The sequence below is a fragment of the Brachycentrus maculatus genome, unplaced genomic scaffold, assembly GCF_059751285.1.
Source record: "Brachycentrus maculatus isolate JH-2025_06_01 unplaced genomic scaffold, ASM5975128v1 h1tg001509l, whole genome shotgun sequence".
NCBI classification, from domain to species: domain Eukaryota; kingdom Metazoa; phylum Arthropoda; class Insecta; order Trichoptera; family Brachycentridae; genus Brachycentrus; species Brachycentrus maculatus.
In genome coordinates, this window is record NW_028282143.1 from 15,291 (window position 1) to 37,934 (window position 22,644).

The following is a 22,644-nucleotide window of genomic DNA, read 5'->3' on the forward strand; positions in this document are numbered from 1 at the left end:
GCATTATGAAATATATTGTGAGCAATATTGACAGTCTGTTATGAAAGCTGATGGTCATCTATCTCCTGAATGGGATTTAAGACAATTTTATTATTGTAAAGGGTTTAAGGTATTAAGGTATTAATGTATTAATGTATTAATGTATTAATGTATTAATGTATTAATGTATTAATGTATTAATGTATTAATGTATTAATGTATTAATTGTGCATATTCGCTGTATATTTATATTTGTATGATGTTCGTATCATTATATACCATACATACTAATTGAATACAAATTGAATATGATATGAATATTGATTTAAATTTTATTGTGATTAAAATGAACAAATCTTGCAGCATTTAGTAAGTATGAGTAATATCAAAAATGCACAAAATTGGAAGGCACAGGTTTATTTGGGAGAGACGCCTGCCATAATGGAATGATTGATATTATGGATATGCATGGATTAATATAATTGCAGATATTGTTTGCGGCAATGGCTCTGAATGAGTTGAATACAAATTGGATATTCAGTAGTCATTGTACGTGATTCACTATAAAGGAGATTCAATGATCAGATCTTGGGATATTGTCTGGTTACGGTGGCAACAAACTCTTCGAAGTTGATTCCTCCATCACGATCTCTATCGGCGTAATCAATCATCTGGTCGACTTCAGCTGGGCTGAATCTCTCGCCCACGCTTTCAGCAGCTTTCTCGAAGTCTTCAGGGCCGAAGCAGTTGGTTCCGTTGGGGTCGAAGGCCTCATAGAGTTGTTGAAGGGAGGATTCGGAGGCATTTTCTTGGTGTCCGAAAATATCCAAGAAGGCCTTGAAATCAAGTTCCTCAGCAGCAGTGGAGTTCTGGACAATGACGAGAATATTCTTGGCCTCGGCTTCCATATGGAGGGACTTGACTGTGTTGACAAGTTCATCAATCGAGATCTGACCACTGTGGTCGTAGTCGAAGATATCAAATACCTCCTTCATCTTGATGACAGTTTCAATTGGCATGGTCTTGGTTACAAACTTCTCTGGCTGGAATCCCTAAATAACAAACTTTTTTACCTTGGACATTGGAAATATCTAAACAGGCAAATAAAATATAAAACTATGATGCTATATATCGCTTTAAATTACCAACCAGCGGAAATAAACTTTATTCATTTATGCTTACCATCTAATTTCGATTTATCGTTTTATCGTTATGCTGATTAAATCGATCTGTCATTGCTGTACTCGAGACAAGGTATGGAGAGGCTGAGGGTTTGTTCATGCAACTCAGGTTCAATTGGACACTCTGATTGTTAATTGGAGAGTATCATGGTTGAGATTTGTCTTGAAAAGATGGATCATCATGAAAGTACCTGAATCAATTAACGAGGAAGAAGCTGGTCCAAAATTTAAAGATGAATTTAAAATTCATTAGTTTTTGTATCTATTTTTAATGTATTAACCTTTCCGACTTTACGATATGAAAAGAAAAGTTAATTTGAAATACCATTGGCAATAAATACTCAAAAAATTAACAAAAAAGCACATAGTTCAATATAACTCATATTGTTTACTCACAATCAAACATATGCTCAAATTTTTTTATCAGAAAATAAAACATAACAGACCAAAATGAAATATAAGCTTTTAAGATGAATTCACTTTCCGATGCGCTTGCTCCAACCTGAAAAAACCTATTAACCCATCAGTATCTGTTTGAGTTTATCAGTTTGATCGCCTATATAAATTTCGAATTTCTTTTTTAATATGATCATTTATAAGTAATCAAGTTAGAGCAAATGTTGAATATTCCTTCTACTGTCCAAGATCCAAGTTATCGCTACGTCATGCCTAAAATGCAATTAAAAATATAAAGTAAAGGAAATGGGATCAAGACTAATGTTGTGAATCTGGCAGATGTTGCCAAATATTTAAGGACATATCCTGATTACATTCTTAAATTCTTTGGTTTTGAAAGGGCTTCACAAACTACTGAAAAGTCATCTGAGAGTCAATCTAAGAAGCAGCAGCAGCAACAAAAATCAAATACTAGCTATATTATCCAAGGAAGTTTCACAGATGAATAGCTTTTAAAAACTCTTGACAAGTTCATCGAAAAGTACATTCTGTGCCCAAGTATTTATATATTTTATCGAATTTAGAATGCAAGCTACCCGAAATGCACTTATATGTGATCAACGAAAGTAAAATTATGGGGAAGTGCGACTCCTGTCCGTTTAATGGCGATGTTGACAATAAACATCGTTTGGCTTCATATATTGTCAAGAAGCCTCCAACTTATAAGCCTCAAGGCATGAAGGCAGCTGAAAAAGTCGAGAAGCTCAAAGAAAATGGGAAAAGCCAGGAAGATGAGAAAAGTCGGAAGATATAAAGGCCCAAAGTCTAAATGAAAGAATAGGAAGTCGAAAAGGAAGCAATTTCGCTTTTTTCGGCCGATAACTTGGATTTCGAGAGTGTTGAACTTCAAAAATTAGTTGAGTATGCTCGCACTTACATACAAAATAGAAAGTCCGAAGATTTCGACATTGCCTCAGCAGAAATTGTCGCTAACTTAAAGCCCCTCAACCTCAAAAAACCCTTCTATGCATACGTCTTATTTAACTCTTTCTTCACAATAAACTTATCGAAGCAAATTGCCGATAATGCCAAGCTATATCTCCAACTAATGAAGAAGTAACATTAAAATTTAACATAGACTCGTCGGATCAAACACTGAGCTTGAAACTATGCTTAATTTACAGTATTTGTTCCTAGAGCAAAATAAAGACAAAGATTTCACGAACTTTATGTCAACCATTTTAATGAATGCCTATAAGCATGAACTTTTCTCTGAGTAGTTTGTTAAAAAGTGGTCTACTGAAAGTCTCCCAGAAATAACGACAATGTTTATTTATGATAAGGCCCGAAATTAAAAATGCTTGTCGATGGCCAAGGATTTTATTTAGTTTGCTGTTCAGGAAGATTCTGAAGAATCAGACTAATCATAGAAAGAAGAAGAATAAGTCAAGCATTAAGTGAAGTAAGAATAAGTCAAATAAGAAGTGAAATAAGAAAAGTCGAGCCATATGCTGAATGGTGTAGAAGGGTCAATTATAGACGCATGTTGAACCTGGAGAATCTGTTGATATAAATATGAGATGAATCGATCAAAGGAAATATTTTAATTATATATTCTGCTTTTATCAGAAATAGAAAAAATAAATTTATGATGTTACCTTTTAATAAAATATAAAGAAGAAAAATAAAGTTACAATTCAGTATATATCCTTGCATATTTAAACAATGCAAAAGCCAGTTGTCAAAAAAATCAACCCAACAGGAGAGAAAAAAGTAACACCTCAAGCAGATGTTAAAGATACAGGCAAACCAAAAGTAGTTTCAAAACCAATTGCTTAAAAAAAAATAGGGGTAACCAAAGTTACTACGACAAATCAAGCGAAAGCTAAAGTAGAATAAAAGACAGATCCCAAAAATGTTATATCGCAGCCAAAAATGGCAGCAAAAATAGAGAAAAAAGAGATAAAAGAGCAACCGAAAATCGAAGAGAAAAAGGTTTCACAAAAAATAGTAGCTCTCGGCCATCTAGCAAATCTTTTTAGTGAAGAAGAACGAACTAGTGTATTCCTAGTAGACGAAGAAGGAAATTCTTTTACCTTTTTTAAGTATAAAGCGAAACTAATGGACTTTTTTGCTTTAATGATTGCTGTTAACATCGGACAAAAAACAAAAGAAGATGCAATCGAAGAAGTCAGAAAATTTTTCACATATGGCATAAAAGGTGGAGAATGCACAGTTTTTCATTTCGGAGAAAATCATGAAATTGTTGATTAGTTTCTGAAAGGCGAAAAATTCTGGAATCCTGTATAACTTTTTAAACCTCCTAACAAAATGAGCAGCGATTGGTATCGGTCCAATTTAACGAAGGAGACAGACAAAGATGTATTCGGAAATGTGGGAACATTATACCCGAACGATACCTACAGAATATTCATATCCGCATCCAAAGACATATAGTTTACAGACATAAAATGGCTCCAAGGAACTTAATAATACTTTTGTAGCTACAAAATTCAATGATTCTCACAATTTATCATTAGAATTCAATAGAATTCAATTTGAAATTATATCCTTTTATTCCATGAAAACAAGAAATTTATATTCAAAATTGTCGATCATAGATTTTCCAGTAATCTAAACATTAATTATATCATTCATTAGTTCCCCAAAATTCCCAACCTTCGATACATTTTTCTCAGATAATTTCGCAATTTCTTAACATCATCTCCATCGGCTAACTCATACTCATAGTCAGATGGAATAATTTCACATAGAATATCCTCGTATTCTTATTTAATCTTTGAAGTTAAGCCAACTACTTCTCTGTCCATTATTTACATTTCTCTTTCTAGCTTTTATTTTCTGTTCGCTAACTTTGACTTTTCAAGTTCGCATTTGGAAATTAGATTTCCTATTTTTTTATAGCCTTCTATATCGCCATCAGAGAGTATTGCTTCGAGTTCTTCTTCGCATTCTGATAACTTTTGTTGGTTTTTGGTTTCCTCGACACTCAAATCACGCATCTCTTATTTTTTATGAGAGTAATCACTCTTTTTGTGAATGTAAGTCTCTAAGATCATCAACAACTCGTGCCTTCTTTCTTTTTCGTTCTATATTGATTTTTGAAGGGTGATGAATGTATCGAGTGTCTAATTGGTTTTAACTAGACCTTGTTTTATTAGGGAATCTTCCTCTAGGAATCTCTTAAGGAAATTTTTATACTACCCGAATTTCTTTGACAGATCGATCTGATTCCATGAGAATATGCGATTGCGAGTGGCTTAGTTGCCGAACAATGACAAAATTGAAGTACATTTCAACTTTTCTGACATGATCATTGCATAGTTGTGATAAGCTTTGGCCTAGTCTGACTGTTTCTTGAGCAACTAATTATACAGATGATCTTGTTCGAGTTCGATGTGCTCAATTTCATCCATTATGTCTTTCTCTGACAATTCTAAGATGCTCTAGTTCTACTTTATCTTCAACAACCCTTCAAAGCCTTTGGTGAAATCTCCTGCTTCCTTAAAATTGCATCGATCGATATCCCATACGTTCGACAGTCCAAAGAATTGTGCAATTTCATTCAATCTATTTTATCTTGTCATTTTGAGATGATTCAAGGCATCTCGAATTCTTTTGATATATTAAATTTTGGAATCTTTGTATTTTTATCTTTAAATAACTTTGAAGTTTAAGGCGTCATAGTTTTTCTTTTTGCTATTGAAAAGGGGTTCGACTTTGCTCACTGTATCTTCTCCCTTGATTCCTGCGATAGATTTGAGTGTATCTTCTATATGATCGAGAGACTTGCATATTTCAAAGACTTATTTATTTTATTTTTAGAGAGTCTTGTCGATTCCTTTCAGTTTTTAGAGCATCGAGTCCATTTAGTTCTCAAGCTGTTTGTTGCGGGCCCAAAATGATTCAGATTTATCTTCTTCATCAACTTTGGGGCCCTTTATGCTTGTCAGAATGGTGACAATTTTAGTTAATATTTTTATTGCCACCCCTGTATTCTGGCAGAAATCTACAATTTTTACAAATTGTTCATCATTCGAATATTCGAAGTTAGATTCCGCATACTCTTCCGAATTGATCTGACATTTGGCCCTTTATATTTTATCCTAGAAATCTTCTCTCATTTTCTTCTTCTTTAAAGAAGTCAGTGTCTTTCTCTTTCCGAATAAGTATATCAGTTAATTCACTAGATTATGCCAATAATACTGTTGTTGTCGAGTTCGAGATTAAGTTCAGCTAATGTACATGCAGCCAAAGCATCATCATCTTTTCTGCCATTGCTGACATAATTCCCAATATGTCTGACATTGTTATTTCGATGGGAGTATGTGCTCGATTCGGTGAACTCCTTCAAATAAGGAGCATTGCTATTTTGTAGATTCGATTATCCTAATGTATCCCCTATGTCTATCGCTCAATACATATGTACATTTCGAGTTGTTTTCAGGTGTGAGATGTCTCTCATTGAGTGGAGATACAGACTTTGTCATAGGTCTGCGTGGATTTCGATTACTCATTTGTCAGCTGTATGTTTGATAAATTTGTATATTTAAATTTTAACTGTATAATTGGATGTTATAATTCCTATATGACGATACTTGAGATGTATATTATATTGTGCTGTGCTGTCGTGCGATCCTTGAGTGAAACTGTTTCAATGCTTGACAACAAAAAAATACTTCCAATAATGCAAAATTGTTAATTATGGCCTGCCAATGAACAATCATTTATCCGAATGTGCAATTTCCTCCAAAATTGACATCGGGTAAATTCTCCCTCCGTCCTCGATATATTTTGGCCAAACATAAATACTTTATTCTCTCCATTATTGCTTTATCTGAAGGATCTATTCAAGTGTTAAGTATTTCCCTTGCAGAGATTATTTGTCAGCAATTGATTTTGGCAATTGATCTGGGTTTAGAGGCTCGGCATAAAAAACGCTTTTGAGTCTTATGAAATTGTAACCGAAATTGTGTTACATTCGGAGGACTCCTTTCATCTTGACGTCGATTCCCGCCTCTTCCCTGCATTATCTGATGCCTGCTTCTTCAAATGTTTCAGGAGCATCGACTCTTCCCCCAGGAATCCACCAAGTCGAATCTGTTTCCTGAATGACCAAATATTTGTTGGTTTTGGGGTTCCTGCAAACAATCATGGAAATCCCGAGTGCATTTGTCAACTCTTTCTCCTCTAAATCTTTCTTCAATTTTTCTTGCTTTCGAAATATATGGCAGATTCCCATATCGCTTTTAATATAATATGTAATGAGATATCTTTCCAATTCTGATCCTCCCTACTAACTGCCGTCGAACTATTAAAGATTATTTCGAGAAGGTTTATCTGATTTATATGTGTTTTATACTCTTCAAAACAAACTGTCTACGCTTTTCATATGCATTAAATTGTATGTGCTGCAATCATTCATTCATGCATAGCAAACATTCGATATTTGGAACCCATTCAGTTTATCCCAGTGACTATCCCACATCATAAATCCGTTCAATGGATAAGACTGAGCTTTGAGCCAGTTTTTAAACTGTTCAACTGTTTGAGGTTGGGCATAATAGGAGGATATTCCTGCTGATGAGGAAGCTAAAAGTCCTATTCTGAGTTTGGATGCGCTTATTCCCTTGAAACCTTATATCGGTTTTCCCCATGGCGACAACCCCTGTAAATTCCTCCAATTCAAATAGACATCCTTTAGATAATCGAGACTACCCCCGGGAAGCCCATCGTACCAATTGTTATAGGCCTGGGGTTGGTAATAGTCGATGTATTCATCTGCAAGCTGAACAATCGGCACAAAGAAGTTAAAAGGCTGGCCCGGCACATCAGGCCCTGGAACACCTGTTCCTTGGTATATTGTCACATCTTCTGGGCTCACAATCAACAGCTTTTTCCCATTTTTATTCAATCTCTGTTTCAACTTGATTATCATGTTTGCCACAGTCCTCGGAGTCATCTGATAGCCTTATAAATCTAAATCAACTCCATTCAGTCTGAACTTTTCAACGGCAGTCGCAAGCGATTAAACGAAATTATTGGTGGCACTCTCAGAACTAAATACAACTTACCAATGCCCATTTTGTCCGCCTACCGACAGAATGATCTTCTTCCCATTGCTCTTCCACTGAGTTACCAAGGCAGATGGAAAATTGGATTCATCAACAAGAACATGTCCATCATTCGCAGTATTAGCAAATGCTAGGATGATTGTATCGATATTCTGGTTCACGTCATCAGTAATCGACTGCCCACAATAATCTCCTGAGAAACCACAAAAGAACATAGAGTTTTGATAAGCGCAAAGAGTGCTCGAAAAAAGACATAAAATGAGAACAACTCTCATCTGCAATAAGCTACTCTTCATTTATAATGTATTATCATCAAAGTTTAACTAAGTGCATATATATATAACATGTAGATACTCTTGTTAATTAACAATGATGAGTATCAATAAAATAGAATAAAATAAAAATAAAGTAATAAAATAAATAAGGGATTAGCTTTGTATTTTCTCCTCAATCTTCGGTGAACTATTTGTCCTAATTTTTATATTCTTATTCTTCTTTATCGATCTCCCATGCTTAAATTGGCTACATTCGCTTTCTCATAAAGTTTCCTGAAAAAAGCTTTTGAGTCTGATGAAATTGAAACAGAAATTGTGTTACATTATGAGGACTCCTTTCATATGCTCGAGTAGCCACTCCTACAGCCTCGCCTCCTCCCAACCTCTAAAAGAAGCCAGTTCGATTTGGCATATCTCAGACAAAAAAATTACTTCGTCTTCTATGAGCCCAAAAATTTAATCGAATCGGCTGCAAACCATCCTATTAACAACAATGAAATAACAATATTTCTTGATTTATTCATGCTCGTTCAGATGAAGGACACCTAACTCAAATTCTATTATTGCATCGGGTTCGATTGCACAATAAGCTTTTAAAAGAGGAGCGATTTAAAGACAACTAAAGGGAATGGGAGTACCTGGTGGGAATCATTTCTGGGATGAACTAGCCAAGGAAAATGTGAGTCACGTCCATAATGTGCGTAACATGCAAATGTGAGTAATTTGCGTAATGTACTTAATGCACTTAATGTGCGTAATGTGCGTAATGTGCGTAATGTGCGTAATGTGCGTAATGTGCGTAATGTGCGTAATGTGCGTAATGTGCATAATGTGCGTAATGTGCGTAATGTGGATATTGTGGATATTGTATAAATACAGGGATAGAAGATATTGTTTCATTAAGATATAATTAATTACAGATAAAGAATTAAAATATCTTTATTAAATCGAGATTTCTTCTGAGTTTGAAGGAGGAAAACCAACTGCTTTGGAAAGAGCAAGGGCAAAAAGCCTCCTTTTTATCGAGGAAAACCTCTGGTTGTCTGGTTTTGTTTCTCTGGAGTGTCAGCTTCCTTCATCCGGCCTGGATCGAACTACAATGAGGCAGGCGGGATGCGCCCCCAAGTAGTAGCTTTTTTTGTTGACGGAGATTTACCCCTCTCTGGTTTGTTCCCCCATTGTTTTAAGGCTCTTTTGGGCTGGCTTTGGCTTTGTGGTTTCGAGAGGTTGCATCTCTCTATCCGCGGCACTTACATGCCATAAGCTCGAACCAAATGCGTCTAGTCATTCCTTTTATATACCAGAGAGTTCCTTTCGAGAACATGCCTGGCTATGGTAGCTTTGGTGGCTAGAAAACTGGGATGTGTCAAATCACATGAATTTAAATTCATGTTGAGTGCTGCCAGACACTCAACTTCAAGGGTTTTTGAGTCCTCTGACAATTTAAATATTTAAGAATAAAAATAAATACATATATATCTCTTCATCGCAGATAATAAAATAAATAATATTAAGAATCATGATGAAGTCTGAGGATAATGCATATTCATAGAAATAGATTGATTATATATATTCTGAACAATCTATTTTCGTAAGGTTTATATGATTTATATGTGTTTTTTCCTTTTCGGAACTGCCTACGCTTTTCATATGCATTAAATTGTATGTGCTGCAATCATTCATTCATGCATAGCAAGCATTCGATATTTTAAAGCCATTCAGTTTATCCCAGTGACTATCCCACATCATAAATCCGTTCAATGGATAAGACTGAGCTTTGAGCCAATTTTTAAACTGCTCGACTGTTTGAGGCTGGGCATAATCTGAAGATGTCCCTGCTGAAGAGGAAGCGAGAAGTCCTATTCTGAGTTTGGATGCGCTTATTCCCTTGAAACCTGATATCGGTTTTCCCTTTGGTGACAACCCCTGTAAATTCCTCCAATTCAAATAGACATCCTTTAGATAATCGAGACTACCCCCGGGAAGCCCATCGTACCAATTGTTATAGGCCTGGGGTTGATAATAGTCGATGTATTCATCTGCAAGCTAAGCAATCGGCACAAAGAAGTTGAAATCTTTGCCCGACACATCAGGCCCTGGAACAACTGTCCCTTGGTATATTGTTATATCTTCAGGGCTCACTATTAACAGCTTTTTACCATTTTTATTCAATCTCTGTTTCAACTTGATTATCATGTTTGCCACAGTCCTCGGAGTCACATGATAACTTTCAAGATCTAAATCGACCCCATTCAGTTTGAACTTTTCAACAGCAGTCGCAAGGGATTCAATAAAATTAGTGGTGGCACTTGCAGAGCTAAATACGAATTACCAATGTCCGCTTTCTCCGCCTACCGACAGAATGATCTTTTTCCCATTGCTCTTCCAATGATTTACCAAGACAGACGGGAAATTTGATTCATCGACAAGAATATGCCCATCTTTAGCAGTATTAGCAAATGCTAGGATGATTGTATCGATATTTGGGTTGACATCATCAGTAATCGACTGCCCACAATAATTTCCTGAGAACCCACAATAGAACACCGAATTTTGATAAGCGCAAAGAGTGTTCGAAAAAAGACATAAAATGAGAACAACTCTCATCTGCAATAAGCTACTATTCATTTATAATGTATTATCGAACTAAGTGCATATCTATATTCCTTAACAATGATTAATATCAATAAAATAGAATAAAATAAATAAGAGATTGGCTTTGTATTTTCTCCTCAATCTTCCGTAAACTATTTACCCTAATCTTCATATTCTTCTTCTTCTTCATCGATCTCTCCCATGTTCAAATCGGCTACATCTGCTTTCTCGTAAAGTTTTCTAAGCCTTTCCCCTTCAAAATTCTAATCGAACACAATTGTGAACTTATTTTCTTCGAGAGCATTATCCCCTAGTTGCATTTTCCTTTGGTTAGGCCATTAGTAAGGAGGCGGGAAGTATGGATCCACACAAATTCTATCACGATATAACAGATTGTTACTTAAATGTATTCTCAATGAGCCCTTATATTATTTTACTCAGTAGTGGGCAAGATGTCTCTAAGCAGGGGTTAGTGTTGGCTTCGATGAGATATGCGTTCATATCTTCATCCAGCATAAAGTCAAGGCCGAACAACTCGAAGTTGTGTTCGTATCGTTTTGGGGACAATAACATGAAAGTTGCTCGAATTGCATCCGTCGCCAATTATTTCATTTTGGGCAAAGTTGAATTTATAAAATCGTATTTATTTATGTTTGCTGTTTATTAGGAAAAACTGTTTTTATAGTTGGTTTTGAGATACTTTTGAAATTAGGCATATGAAATTTTGTTGCCTTTTTCGAATTTGCCATACTCCGGCGAATATTTCTGAATCGCATCATTGGTTAAATGTGTGTATAAATCTTTACAATTTCGTATGTTGTACTCAGTGGAAGTTGTCCGTAAGTACCCTTCGCTATACCAATACCCCTTAAATTTGCCATTAACGCAAGTCATCAGCATATAATGCCGGATGTCGAATTTTCTCTTGCAATAGAGCAATGGCTTTTCAATATACTTTTGGACGATGTATGTGTGCTGTTGATTTCGCTTTGATTTTTATTTCGATTTCAGTCTGATTTTGATCTAATCGAGAACCGAACAGACTGTGATACCTCTTCCTCGATTGCTATGCTCTCCTGGTTTAACAATCCATATATTTTGCGAGAGTTTTTGACGTTTCAGTTCAGCATACCGATCGTATTACTCCATGAATTTAGTGAATTCGGGGTCATTGAGACCATGCGCAATATGAAATGTCAACGGGATAAAATTAAATGGGTTTTTTCCTAATAACGTGTAATATTTTCTCATTGAATAAAATAGCGCCTTTTTATTTCCTAAATAGTAGTTGCATTCGAGATGATTTTGTATCTTTAGATTTTTGGATTATGACACATACTTTAGATTCTTTTTACGGATCATGGTTTTAATACGTTTTTGTAGCATGTTCTCCATACTTTACTATGATTTTCGATTTATGAGATAGTTTTTTTGCCAAATTTCATAATCTCCTTCCTTAAATATTTTCATATTGGGGTCCAATAGGCTTAAATTGAGCAATTTCGATGTTGATTAATTGTGTGGGTAGAGCTCCGCTTTATTTTATTATTTTTATTCTTATTATTGTTCATGTTCATGCTCATGTTTGAGTTATTGCTATACTTTATCTTCCATAAAGCCAATTTAATGGCTAACATCAACATGATCATAGATACTCTTTTATTTTTGTGCCAGCATCTTTCCCTGTTCATTCGCATTCATTGAAGAGTACACCTTCCGAGTTCGTAGCACGACCTGATTTTTTTAACTTTATTCAGCACTACACCGCTTAAACGGTTTCTGTAAAATAAAAAATTAGTTCATCTTCAGCTGAGTCCATACGAAATGAGTGTCGTTTGTTGCTTTGTCTACATTTTGCCACCAGAATCTTCTTCGCATGATTCCTTTTAGCAATTGTGAATTGTTGCCTGGCCCAATGTAAACTTTGTATGTATGCTCGATTTCATCTTTCAAGTGCACATATAAGCCATTGCTGTATGAAATCTTCCATATAAAATCTTTATAAATTTATATCTTTGCCTTTGCATTGGGTTCGGCGTTTTTGTTTGTATCACTCATACCGAATACGAAGTATTACTTTTTGTTTGAGCTGCTGGCTCTTTTGGTTGTGATATCTTCCTCGATTTTCATTAAGTCAGTTTTTTTGGGGAGAATCTTTGATCTTTTTTCGGGAACTAGCTTATTGTTCAAAGATAAGGATGGCTAACTCTTTTCAGAATTGTTCAAATAAGTTTCATGCTCGCTGATTGCTCGATGGTTGTCCTCCATTCTTTTGAGGAGTGTGAGTTGGTAATCTGAGACCTTTTGGCTGATTTCCTCCAATTTTTACTTCGAGATGCACATCCCCTGCCTTGAGGATTCAGCTGCTTTCTTTATGTTCAGACTATTCTTCTTGAGGAAGTACTGCCATTCCTCCACTTTGGAAAGTGGCTTCTTCATGTTTATGCTTATTTACTCGCTTCTTTCGTTTTGCTAGCTCCAGCCTATTGCTTAAGTGTTACTGCACTTTCTTTTCTATTTCATGCGCAAGCCTTCATGAAGTTTGGAGTTTGTATAGTATAGATATTTTTTAGAAATGCTCTTTCTGTTTTCCCATACTACATTCGAGATAACATTCTCATAACGGCTCGAGTTGCTGCGGCTAAACTATTTCACATTTGACTTGGGTTCAAATTAGACCTTAACAATGGACGCAGTGACTTATTTGTTTTGAGCCCCACTGTCCGCGCCAAGATCGTTGGCATGGGCGCATTTCATGAGATTTTATCGATATTGTTAGGTCATTTTTCGAATGAATTACCCTTTAGTGAAGTTATTGGCGTATATCATATAGTTAGAGACGGTCTTCCTGCGACATTACTCCGATTAGACTTTGTTGTTGGGCAATATTTTCGGTTAGTTTTTATTATTTTTATCGATACTTCGGGAAACTGGCTTCATGCTTTTCGATGCTATTATTAGATGGGAAGCTACTTAGCATAATGGGCTTGAATGCCGGTTTTTTACGGAAACGGATATCACTGGATTACCCTCTAAGCATTACTCGTTCTTGGAATCAGATAAACTGCGAATGATATTATTGACTAAATCATATTCAAGTATTTGAATAAGGGGTTTATTCTTAATTCATGCATGTTGTTGCATATTCTGTTATAATCATGACGCTGTTTTAATTATGTTTTGTCTGCATTGTATGATGTTCTGTTATAATATGTGTGTTGTGTATATTGTGATATATGTATGTGGAGTTGTACTGTTATAATATGTGTTAAGACATAGAACTTTATAATGAAGTATGTCTGTTTTGGATAAGTCTATATTTATGTCACTTTTTAATAAAACTTCTCAAATTTGTCATAAGTAACAGCATGCAGGGGAATCAGGAAAAGCCGGATCGAGCAAACTGCCAGTAATGCAACAAATCCTATAATCTGTAAAGCTATAAATAGCATATTAATCACTGTGAAAAGCGGATGAATCTTCCCAAAAGGAAGATTCATATAACTCCTAAACCATTAACTCAAACTGATCTCGAAGTATTTGTTGCTTATTCATACAGTTCCTCATTATGGATATTGAGTCCACTCTGGATTAAGCAGAGAAGATTTACGCTAAATAGTATCTCTTGGGGTCGAGTCATGCTTTTGGTTCCAAGATCAGTAGCTCAAATGATCTCATATCTGGCAAAGGTGCCAAGGATCAAGTCTCATGTGGAAGCTGCTCTAAAATTTATTATACATCGATAGATATTAACAGTTTGTTGTATGTAAAAGAATGCTGGCATGCATTCTGTAGCATTTGTGTTGTCAAACACTTTCATCGCGAGTATGTAAATTCTGGGGGTGTATTGAAATGCATTGAGGCTAATTGCAACAATTACTTCGACCAGACCCAACTCAAAGTATGCTATTTGCTGAAGTTAGATGCTGATAGGGAAATCGAAGTTCGAAGAAGCCTAAACAAAATCAATCAGAAAGGTCATGAATATCATTTAATGTTTCAAGTGTAAGAGTTAGTTTGAATTCGAAAATGGGAAGCCCGAAGATGCTCCAGCCAAAAATTAAAGCGGTAAGATCTTATCCAAACTATAAATGAAGCATTATGCTGAAAACAGGTTTCTTTGCCCTAATTAGAGCTGCAAGACTGATCAATGCAAGTAATGCAAGCTTAGTCCCTATCATACTGGGTTCAGCTGCAATTAGTTTTTGAAGCATGCGCAAACTAAGTAGGCACTTCCCATTATTTAGAAAATGCAGATATTGTGTTGAGCCGCTGACCCCTAATAACCAGAGAAATTCTCAACTTGAAGCATTGAGTGATATTTGCACTGCGCCATAATGCAATAAATTATCATCAAGGGCTTGCACCAAAGTCTTGGCATGCAAACATCCATGTGCAGGGGTCAAAGGCTAATAGCAATGTTTACCATGTTTACAAGAACCTTGCTGCAATCAAAATGCCAATCTAAACGGACAGACTGGTGAAGATTATTGCAATATTTGCTTTGTATAAGCATTGACGGCCTCGCCATGCATTCGAAGTGTGTGTGGACATATCTTTCATGAGAAATGCGTAGAAAAGAGGTATGAAATTAAATGGCTTACTCCTCGAATTATGTTTAGTTTCTGTTTGTGCCCTCTGTGCAAGAGATGGGCCATTGTGCCTAAAGAACATCGGCTTTATCCAATTATTCAGGCAAATTAAACTCTGTATGAGATGCTGGGGAAGATGTCTGAGGACAGGCTGAAATTTGAAGAACGTTTGAAAGATGAGAAGCTTGTCAATCAGGAATCGCCATACTACCAAAAACCAAGAGATTATGCAATGGCCATTTACGCTTACTTTATGTGTTTCAAGTGCAAAAAGCCGTACTTCGGAGGTCTCAGAGATTGCATGGCTCCTGATCCCCAATAGACTTTCAAAAACGAGGAGCTGATCTGCCCTGGATGCTGTGAAATTCCCATTTAGAACTGCCCTAAACATGGCAATTAATTCATTGAATTCAAATGTAAATTCTGTTGCTCAATCGCTCAATGGTTTTGTTGGGGGAGCACTCATTTCTGTGAACCCTGTCATAAAAAACAATGCACTGGAGACCTCCTCAGCAAGTATCCCAAAGATAAGCTGCCAAAATGCAAGGGCCCATCAAATTGCCCAATCGGAGGCAACCATAAAGGAAACGGAGAAGAACAATCTTTAGGATGCGCAGTCTGTCGGAACCACAAACAAAATAAAAAATAATTTTGAAGTATGTTCAGTGCATATCGCCATGATTTACACATAATTTTATTAAATAACTCACACGCAATTCACACTTTGCTACAACGCATAAATATTAAATCAGACAGTAATAACAAATAAAATGGCCCTAAAATCCAAAACTACCGAAAAGCCAATAAACATTGCCTCCTATCATAACAAATCGAATATGGTGCTTCGCACAGATAGCACAGCCAACACAACAAATTACACTCCTTACAAGCTTTACAAAATCCAAAATAATCGCCACTATTCAAAGAAGACATAGTTCACAGCAACAAGCACTCGAATAATTTAATCGAACAACAAAAACATCATCCGCAAGTATAAAAACTTCAAATCCAAAAACTAGCATAGCGACTTGAAACTGGAAGGAGGCCAAATGCCAATGACCATTTATAAAGACATTAAAAGCAATTGTATGAGGAATCATATGAATTATAAGGAACTGAAGAAAATTAAAAATAATTCAGAGATTACCTATCATTTGAAGGATAATTTGCATTGGAAAGATAATTCAGAGGATTGTCAGCGAGCATAAATGCAAATAAATAGTGATGCAAAAATGGGGCAGTTTTTCGAGAATGTTAGTGGCACAAACCAGAATAATGCCAAATAAGAAGTTTATAGCGAAATCAACAATAATGCTGAAATTTGGAAGAAGCAATAAATTGAAAAGATTAATGAAATCATCAATAGCAGAAGAATAAAAAATCTCATCCAAATTGGCAGTAAGAATGTAAATGCAGAACTTGAGGAAGCAAAGCTACAGGATGAACCACGCGTGAAGATATTATAGGGGGAGTAACGAAAACATGTAAGCAATAACTATGAGCCCATAAACTATCGAAGCAAGAGAGACAATGCTTATAAGATTATAAGCAACAGTCGCAAATGTTTCGATGCCTCCAATGCAAAAAAGAACGGTTTACAGATCCTAAACAATAAAACTCCCTTTCTATCGACGAAGCCACTCTTCCACATTCAGTCCAAATAGTTTGAGAACAAAATAAAAGCCGAATCCTTTGTCGTTGTGGAGTATCCATCGAAACAAATCATCATAAGCAACTCATCCAAAAAGTGTTATGAAATCGCCAGCTTAACCAAGATAATGACTTTCTATACAGCCTACCATATTGCAGTAGAGCACCACATCGATATTTCGAAAGAGAAGATTATTGTAGATGAGGAGTCGATGGAGATGACTGGCACTTCTGCGGAGATTGTCGTTGGAGATGTCTACACTCTGATTCAGATGTTATATGGGTTAATGCTGCCCAGCGGTAACGACGCAGCAACAGCAATAGCCAAGTGGGGAGGCCAAGTCTTATTGCGAAGGAACAACGATGCAAAGAATATGAAAGCTGTCGATAATAAAAGCATAGCCTCGATGAAGAATCCCAACCTGAAATAGTAAGCCACATCATCCTCTGAAATAACTAAGACAGCCAATAAACAATCAATAAAGTAATTCATCAAACAGATGAACATTTATAGTCGCAGTCTCAACATGAACTCGTCGAAGTTCACCAACCCTCACGGACTACCTGACTATAATAATACGTCATCAGCAGAAGATATGGCTGTGCTGGTTATGGAATGTTATCGAGCTATCAGTGTATTTCGGGAGATTGTTGCAACACAGAAATATTGTGGGGTTGCTGAACGTATTTGTCATTATGACTAATCCAAGTATTCGGAGTATGTGTACTATTTTAATACGCGGCAATCTCTACCTCCGCATCAGAATACTGAGGATGGCAGTTACAATGAGGGAGACAATGTTTATTAGACAGTGAAGAATGCGATTGTTTGGGAGAACACGAACAAATTACTGAGGCGGGAGAACTTTATAGGCGTGAAAACTGGGGTGACTGTGACAGCTGGCCCATGCTTGGCCACATGCTACAAGATACCTGATACCACATCGACCCAACAGTAGAGATTGCTCATTGTGATATTGCTCAGAACAAACAAACTTTCCAGAAGATTCAAATAAACTCGAATGCTCCTCAGTTTAGCACTGACAAAGATGAGCATGAAGTAGAACACTAAGGCGAGTGGTCATAGCAATACACATCAAGGCAATGCAAATCCAGGCTATGGCTATAAGTAGCTACTAAAGTAGCTAAATAGAGATGACATTTAGCTGGATAGTGACAACAGTGAAGACTAATAGGAATTCATTTATGGGAAATTGGATTTCCAGGAAATAACAAAAAGAAACAAGATACTGACATTCGAAATGTGATAACAAACATGTATATATATTTCGAGATTGTGTTCATCGAAGTCTACTGAATATAATCCTTAATTTTGATGATACTCAAAACATTCAAATTTCTATGCTTTATTTCATACGCGTGTATAATAATCACTTGCTGAGCTTAAGGATGATGCTTTGATGACTCGAAGTTGTTCTTATGGATTTTTTGATATTGTTTTGGATGACTTACTTTTATTTATCATTATTCTATGAGCCGATATGTAGCTTATGACTGACATTGGTATTGTTATAAGTATGGGTGCCATTTTGTTGCAATGGCTATTGGAGGAATAAGATCGTGAAAGGAACATTCGATCCTATTTCTATCCATTAGTGTTGGCTAATTGTCATGGAACCCGAATCATCAACCAGAATATGCTGAGCTGAAGGACATCTATGCACTATATCGATCACATCGCTTAGTTTGATAAGCAGCTGCCGATAAGGATGAGTGAATCCAAGGCACTAGATTCGGATAGGGTTTTTCTATGTTTTAAGCTCCGCTGATATACTACCACTAACAGCATCCATCATGATATTTCTAAAACTGTAACCCATATTCGAACACTGACTATAGCAGTGGTTATTGCAACAACCATTGTATTTAATTCGAATGATATGGTTTGTAAATGGTTGTTGGATGTGGAGTAGCTTATATAGGTCGATGGATTGTTTGTTTCTGATTGCGACTGCTTTGCCTTATTTGTACTAAATACGCTAATTGTGCCAATATTATAGGGGGTGTACTCGTAGTCGATAAGGATAACGACTATTTTTGTTGTTGTTAAAAGAACTGCCATAAATATTGTTATCATTTTGTTTTTTAGTTTTAGTTTTAGTCTTTTTTGTAGTGGATTACAAGTTTTCATTTTTATTGTTTTGGCCAATTTGCTCTATCTTATTGTCCATATCGCAATCATCCTTTGCTTTTATGTCCGTTTCAGCAATTGTGACAGAAACTTTACTATTAGTTGTTTTAAGAGTTTATTTAGAGGCTTTGTGTTATTTTTTGAATTTCTTTTGAGGCATTGTCTGAATCAGCTGACGTTCGATGTCTTATTCGTTACTATGTTTGGCTTGGCTTGACGATTGAAATGGTTATTAGGGTGTGGATTGAGGCTCACTTTAGTTTTAATTCTGATTGTGATGATCATGGGGGTGTTCATGGGGGTGATCATGGGGGTGTTCTTTTTGATCAGACTGATGACTCAGTTGAAGTTGCTACTATATTTATTAGTTCTACTTCTGTTCGAGACATACCTCCTCTTTTTTGACAGTTTTTTGTTGATCCTTGGGTGTCTGATGATAGCTCATGTTGGAGTGCAGGCTGATCAGAGTTATATCGAATTCGCCTGAAATGTCAATTTGGGCATCATTGTCCATACTGCTATCGGGAACACTGCAGATTTCGTTGATTATTTTTGCGCAATTGCCGAGCCAGGACTATTACTCTTATTTCTCATTTTGTTACTGTGAGGCAATTTTTATGTTGCTGGTTGCTGTTGAGATTGTTGCATGGCTATTTATGTGGCGAATCTAAGTGTTAGCGTCGGCTTTGGGGTTAATGGGAATGTTGGGGTTGTTGTTAATGGAGGTGTTGAGGTTGGGGTTAATGGAGGTGTTGAGGTTGGGGTTAATAGAGGTGTTGAGGTTGGGGTTAATGGGGATGTCCAGGTTGGGGTTAATAGAGGTGTTGAGGTTGGGGTTAATAGAGGTGTTGAGGTTGGGGTTAATGGGGATGTCCAGGTTGAGGTTAGGATTAATGGAGGTATCGGGGTTAGGATTAATAGGGATGTTGAGGTTGGGATTAACGGGGTTGTTCGAGCGAAGAGGCAAATAAGTGGTGATGGCATTGCTCTTAGGACCGGCTAGCAATTTAATCAATGTATTGAGTGTTGCATTGAAATAATTGCCTTTGTTATTAGTTTGTAGCTTATTTTAATTAATGGCAGCTTTGGTGTATCGTATTGTATCAATTTATTGTTCAGATTGATCCGCATCTTACTTTTTGGATTCCTTGTTCGATTACTTTATATATTCTTTTTTAGATTACTTTATTATTTGCCTTTCATATTACTTGTCATTTTCTTCTCTTTATTCCCTTTGTTACTATCTTTGTTACTGCCTTTCCTATTATTGCCTTTCCTATTATTGCCTTTGTTCCGATTGGGTTTCAGATTACCTTTCCTATTGCCTTTTCTATTGCCTTTCCTATTGTCTTTTCTATTGCCTTTCCTATTGCCTTTTCTATTGCCTTTCCTATTGCCTTTTCTATTGCCTTTCCTATTTTCTTTCTGATTGGGTTTCATATTGCCTTTCCTATTGCCTTTCCTATTTTCTTTCTGATTGGGTTTCATATTGCCTTTCTGAATCTCTTTGTTACTGCCTTTCCAAATGACCTTGCTACTGCGTTTCCGATTTCGTTTCCTATTGACTGGTAGTTTGAAGATTTGTGGTCTTATAATTTTAATTAGTAAAGGAAGATGCAGAAAGTGGGACAGTCTCCATATATTTAATACTTTTTGATTTGATGATTTTACTTTTGTTGAAGGTACTTCGTGTCAATCTCTGAGTGGTTTCAAGGCCCTCCTGGCTGCTCATTGCTGTCAATTATACAATTAACAGAATGTCAGAATATTCTAAATATTGACAGTTTCTAATTATTCGAACACACACACACATACCCACACATACATACACACATACACATACACACATACATCCGCAATCTATTTATTCATCTAACCCCAAGTAAACAGATCAACATAATTATTATCCTCACATTTTCACATGATCACATTTTCACAGCAATAATCGATCGCTACAATGAAATACTCGCTAGTAATATTCAAATTTGAATACCCACATACATACACAGATAACATATACAGATATAATATGAGTGAGAGTAACTACCCTGTCGACATCAATGCAGTCAAATCAAGCAAGCTATTCAAGAAGTTTGTGCAAAGCAAGAACAAAACCCCAGTCACCCATGATACTCTATATTCACCTATCAGTAACACTGGCCCCAAAGTATGTGACACCAGCATCACTGCCTATTCCAATCATAATCATAACCATGAGCATGAGCATGAACATGAACAAAACATGTATCATCAGAATAAAGGGAAAGTCTAGAATATGAATATAGCCGATTAGTCAATCAATGTCAATTTTAGTTACCCGACGAACAAGTAACAATAAAGAAGAACATAAAGAATGTATGAGAATAATATGAGGCATGCTGCTCAATCGAGATACCCCAATAACCACAATAACAGATCAACGGAACATCATCCTCAGGAGGGCAATCGATAATTGCAGTAAAGGTAAATGTCTGTGCCATCACATCAGTATCAAATAGAAGGTAATATCCAACACAGAGGGGTGCATGGCAGTAAATAAATAGAAGAAAGTTAGTTGCCGATGGGGTTTACGACATTTGTAACAACACCCAATCTAACAGCCGGATTCCCAACAGCAACAACAACAATAACTACTGCTACAAGTGTCTTCCCTGCTACAACAGCTACAAATCCGACCAATCCTCCCCAGATAACAAGCAATGAGTCGATGAAATAGCACAGAAAACTTCAGCTTTAATGCGAGTAGCTAAAACAAAGCCTGTCAGCATAGCGCAAGAGCAATAAACTCGAACAGCTCAAACTGAGGGATCAAATCGACACTCTCAACAACAAGGTAACATGGGTTATTATAGAGATAGGTCTACGAGCTGGCCAACCACGAGGATGATTTGATTCTGGAGAATAAAAGGCTCAAGGAACGCACAAACCTATAAAGCAGGAGTAAAAGCAGCCAGGAGGAAACCATCAGGGAGCTCAACTACCAGATTTAATAGCTCAGGGATATGCTCGATGGCAATGCCGAGGCGCTCAGGAAAAAGGAGGAGGAAATTGCGCATCTCAGGCTCACCAATGAGGAACTCAAGCAACAGACGAAGTATCTGCTCGCTGAAAACTAGAAACTGAAGGATATTGCCAACATGCATGAAAGAGAGAGGGCGGTGGGCGATCGGTCCAAGGGCAGCATGGACTCACATTTGCAGGAGCTGAGGGACAAAATCAATATGCTCATTAATTAGAATAGCGTGTTGAAAGATTAGGTGTTCGGATGCACCGCCAAACTGTATCAGTTCGACCAGTAGAATAGGGCACTCAGGGCCGACCTGAAGAGATGCGCCCAAGAGGCATTCCCTATCGAATACCTGCAACAACAACACTCCCAATACACAAGCAATAGCCTGAATGGCTACTAGCAGCGCCCGAGTGTCTACTAGCAGCCCAGGCATGATCCCCCATAAGGCAAGAGCAACCAAAAAGAGCTATAGAAGTAGAAAAACCCCAGGAGAAGAAGGTAGTTTGCCAACGAGCACCGTCAAGCACATCGCCCGGCCATAGAAGATAACAAACTCGAGAGAAACACACATTAAAATCCGATGAAAACCAGCGGAAGAACCAATATGAACCCAGCCAAGGATCAGTACGCGCAGGCCATCGACAAACTCAGGACTCTCAATGAGTAACTGCAGAAGCTCAAAGATTCCAAAGCAATGAATGGAGCGATGCGTCGGCAGA

The 22,644-nt window shown here is 36.7% G+C and overlaps 1 protein-coding gene across 1 annotated transcript; it reads right to left on the bottom strand.

Moving 5' to 3' along the window:
* Positions 1–560: 560 nt before the first annotated feature.
* On the bottom strand, positions 561–19,429 carry LOC148298905 (uncharacterized). Its single transcript, XM_088276545.1, has 2 exons — positions 19,307–19,429; positions 561–1,022 (listed from the first exon to the last, which is right to left on the bottom strand). Exons 1-2 carry the CDS (start codon positions 19,427–19,429, stop codon positions 561–563), a joined length of 585 nt encoding a protein of 194 aa, XP_088132671.1.
* Between the last annotated feature and the right edge of the window lie 3,215 nt (positions 19,430–22,644).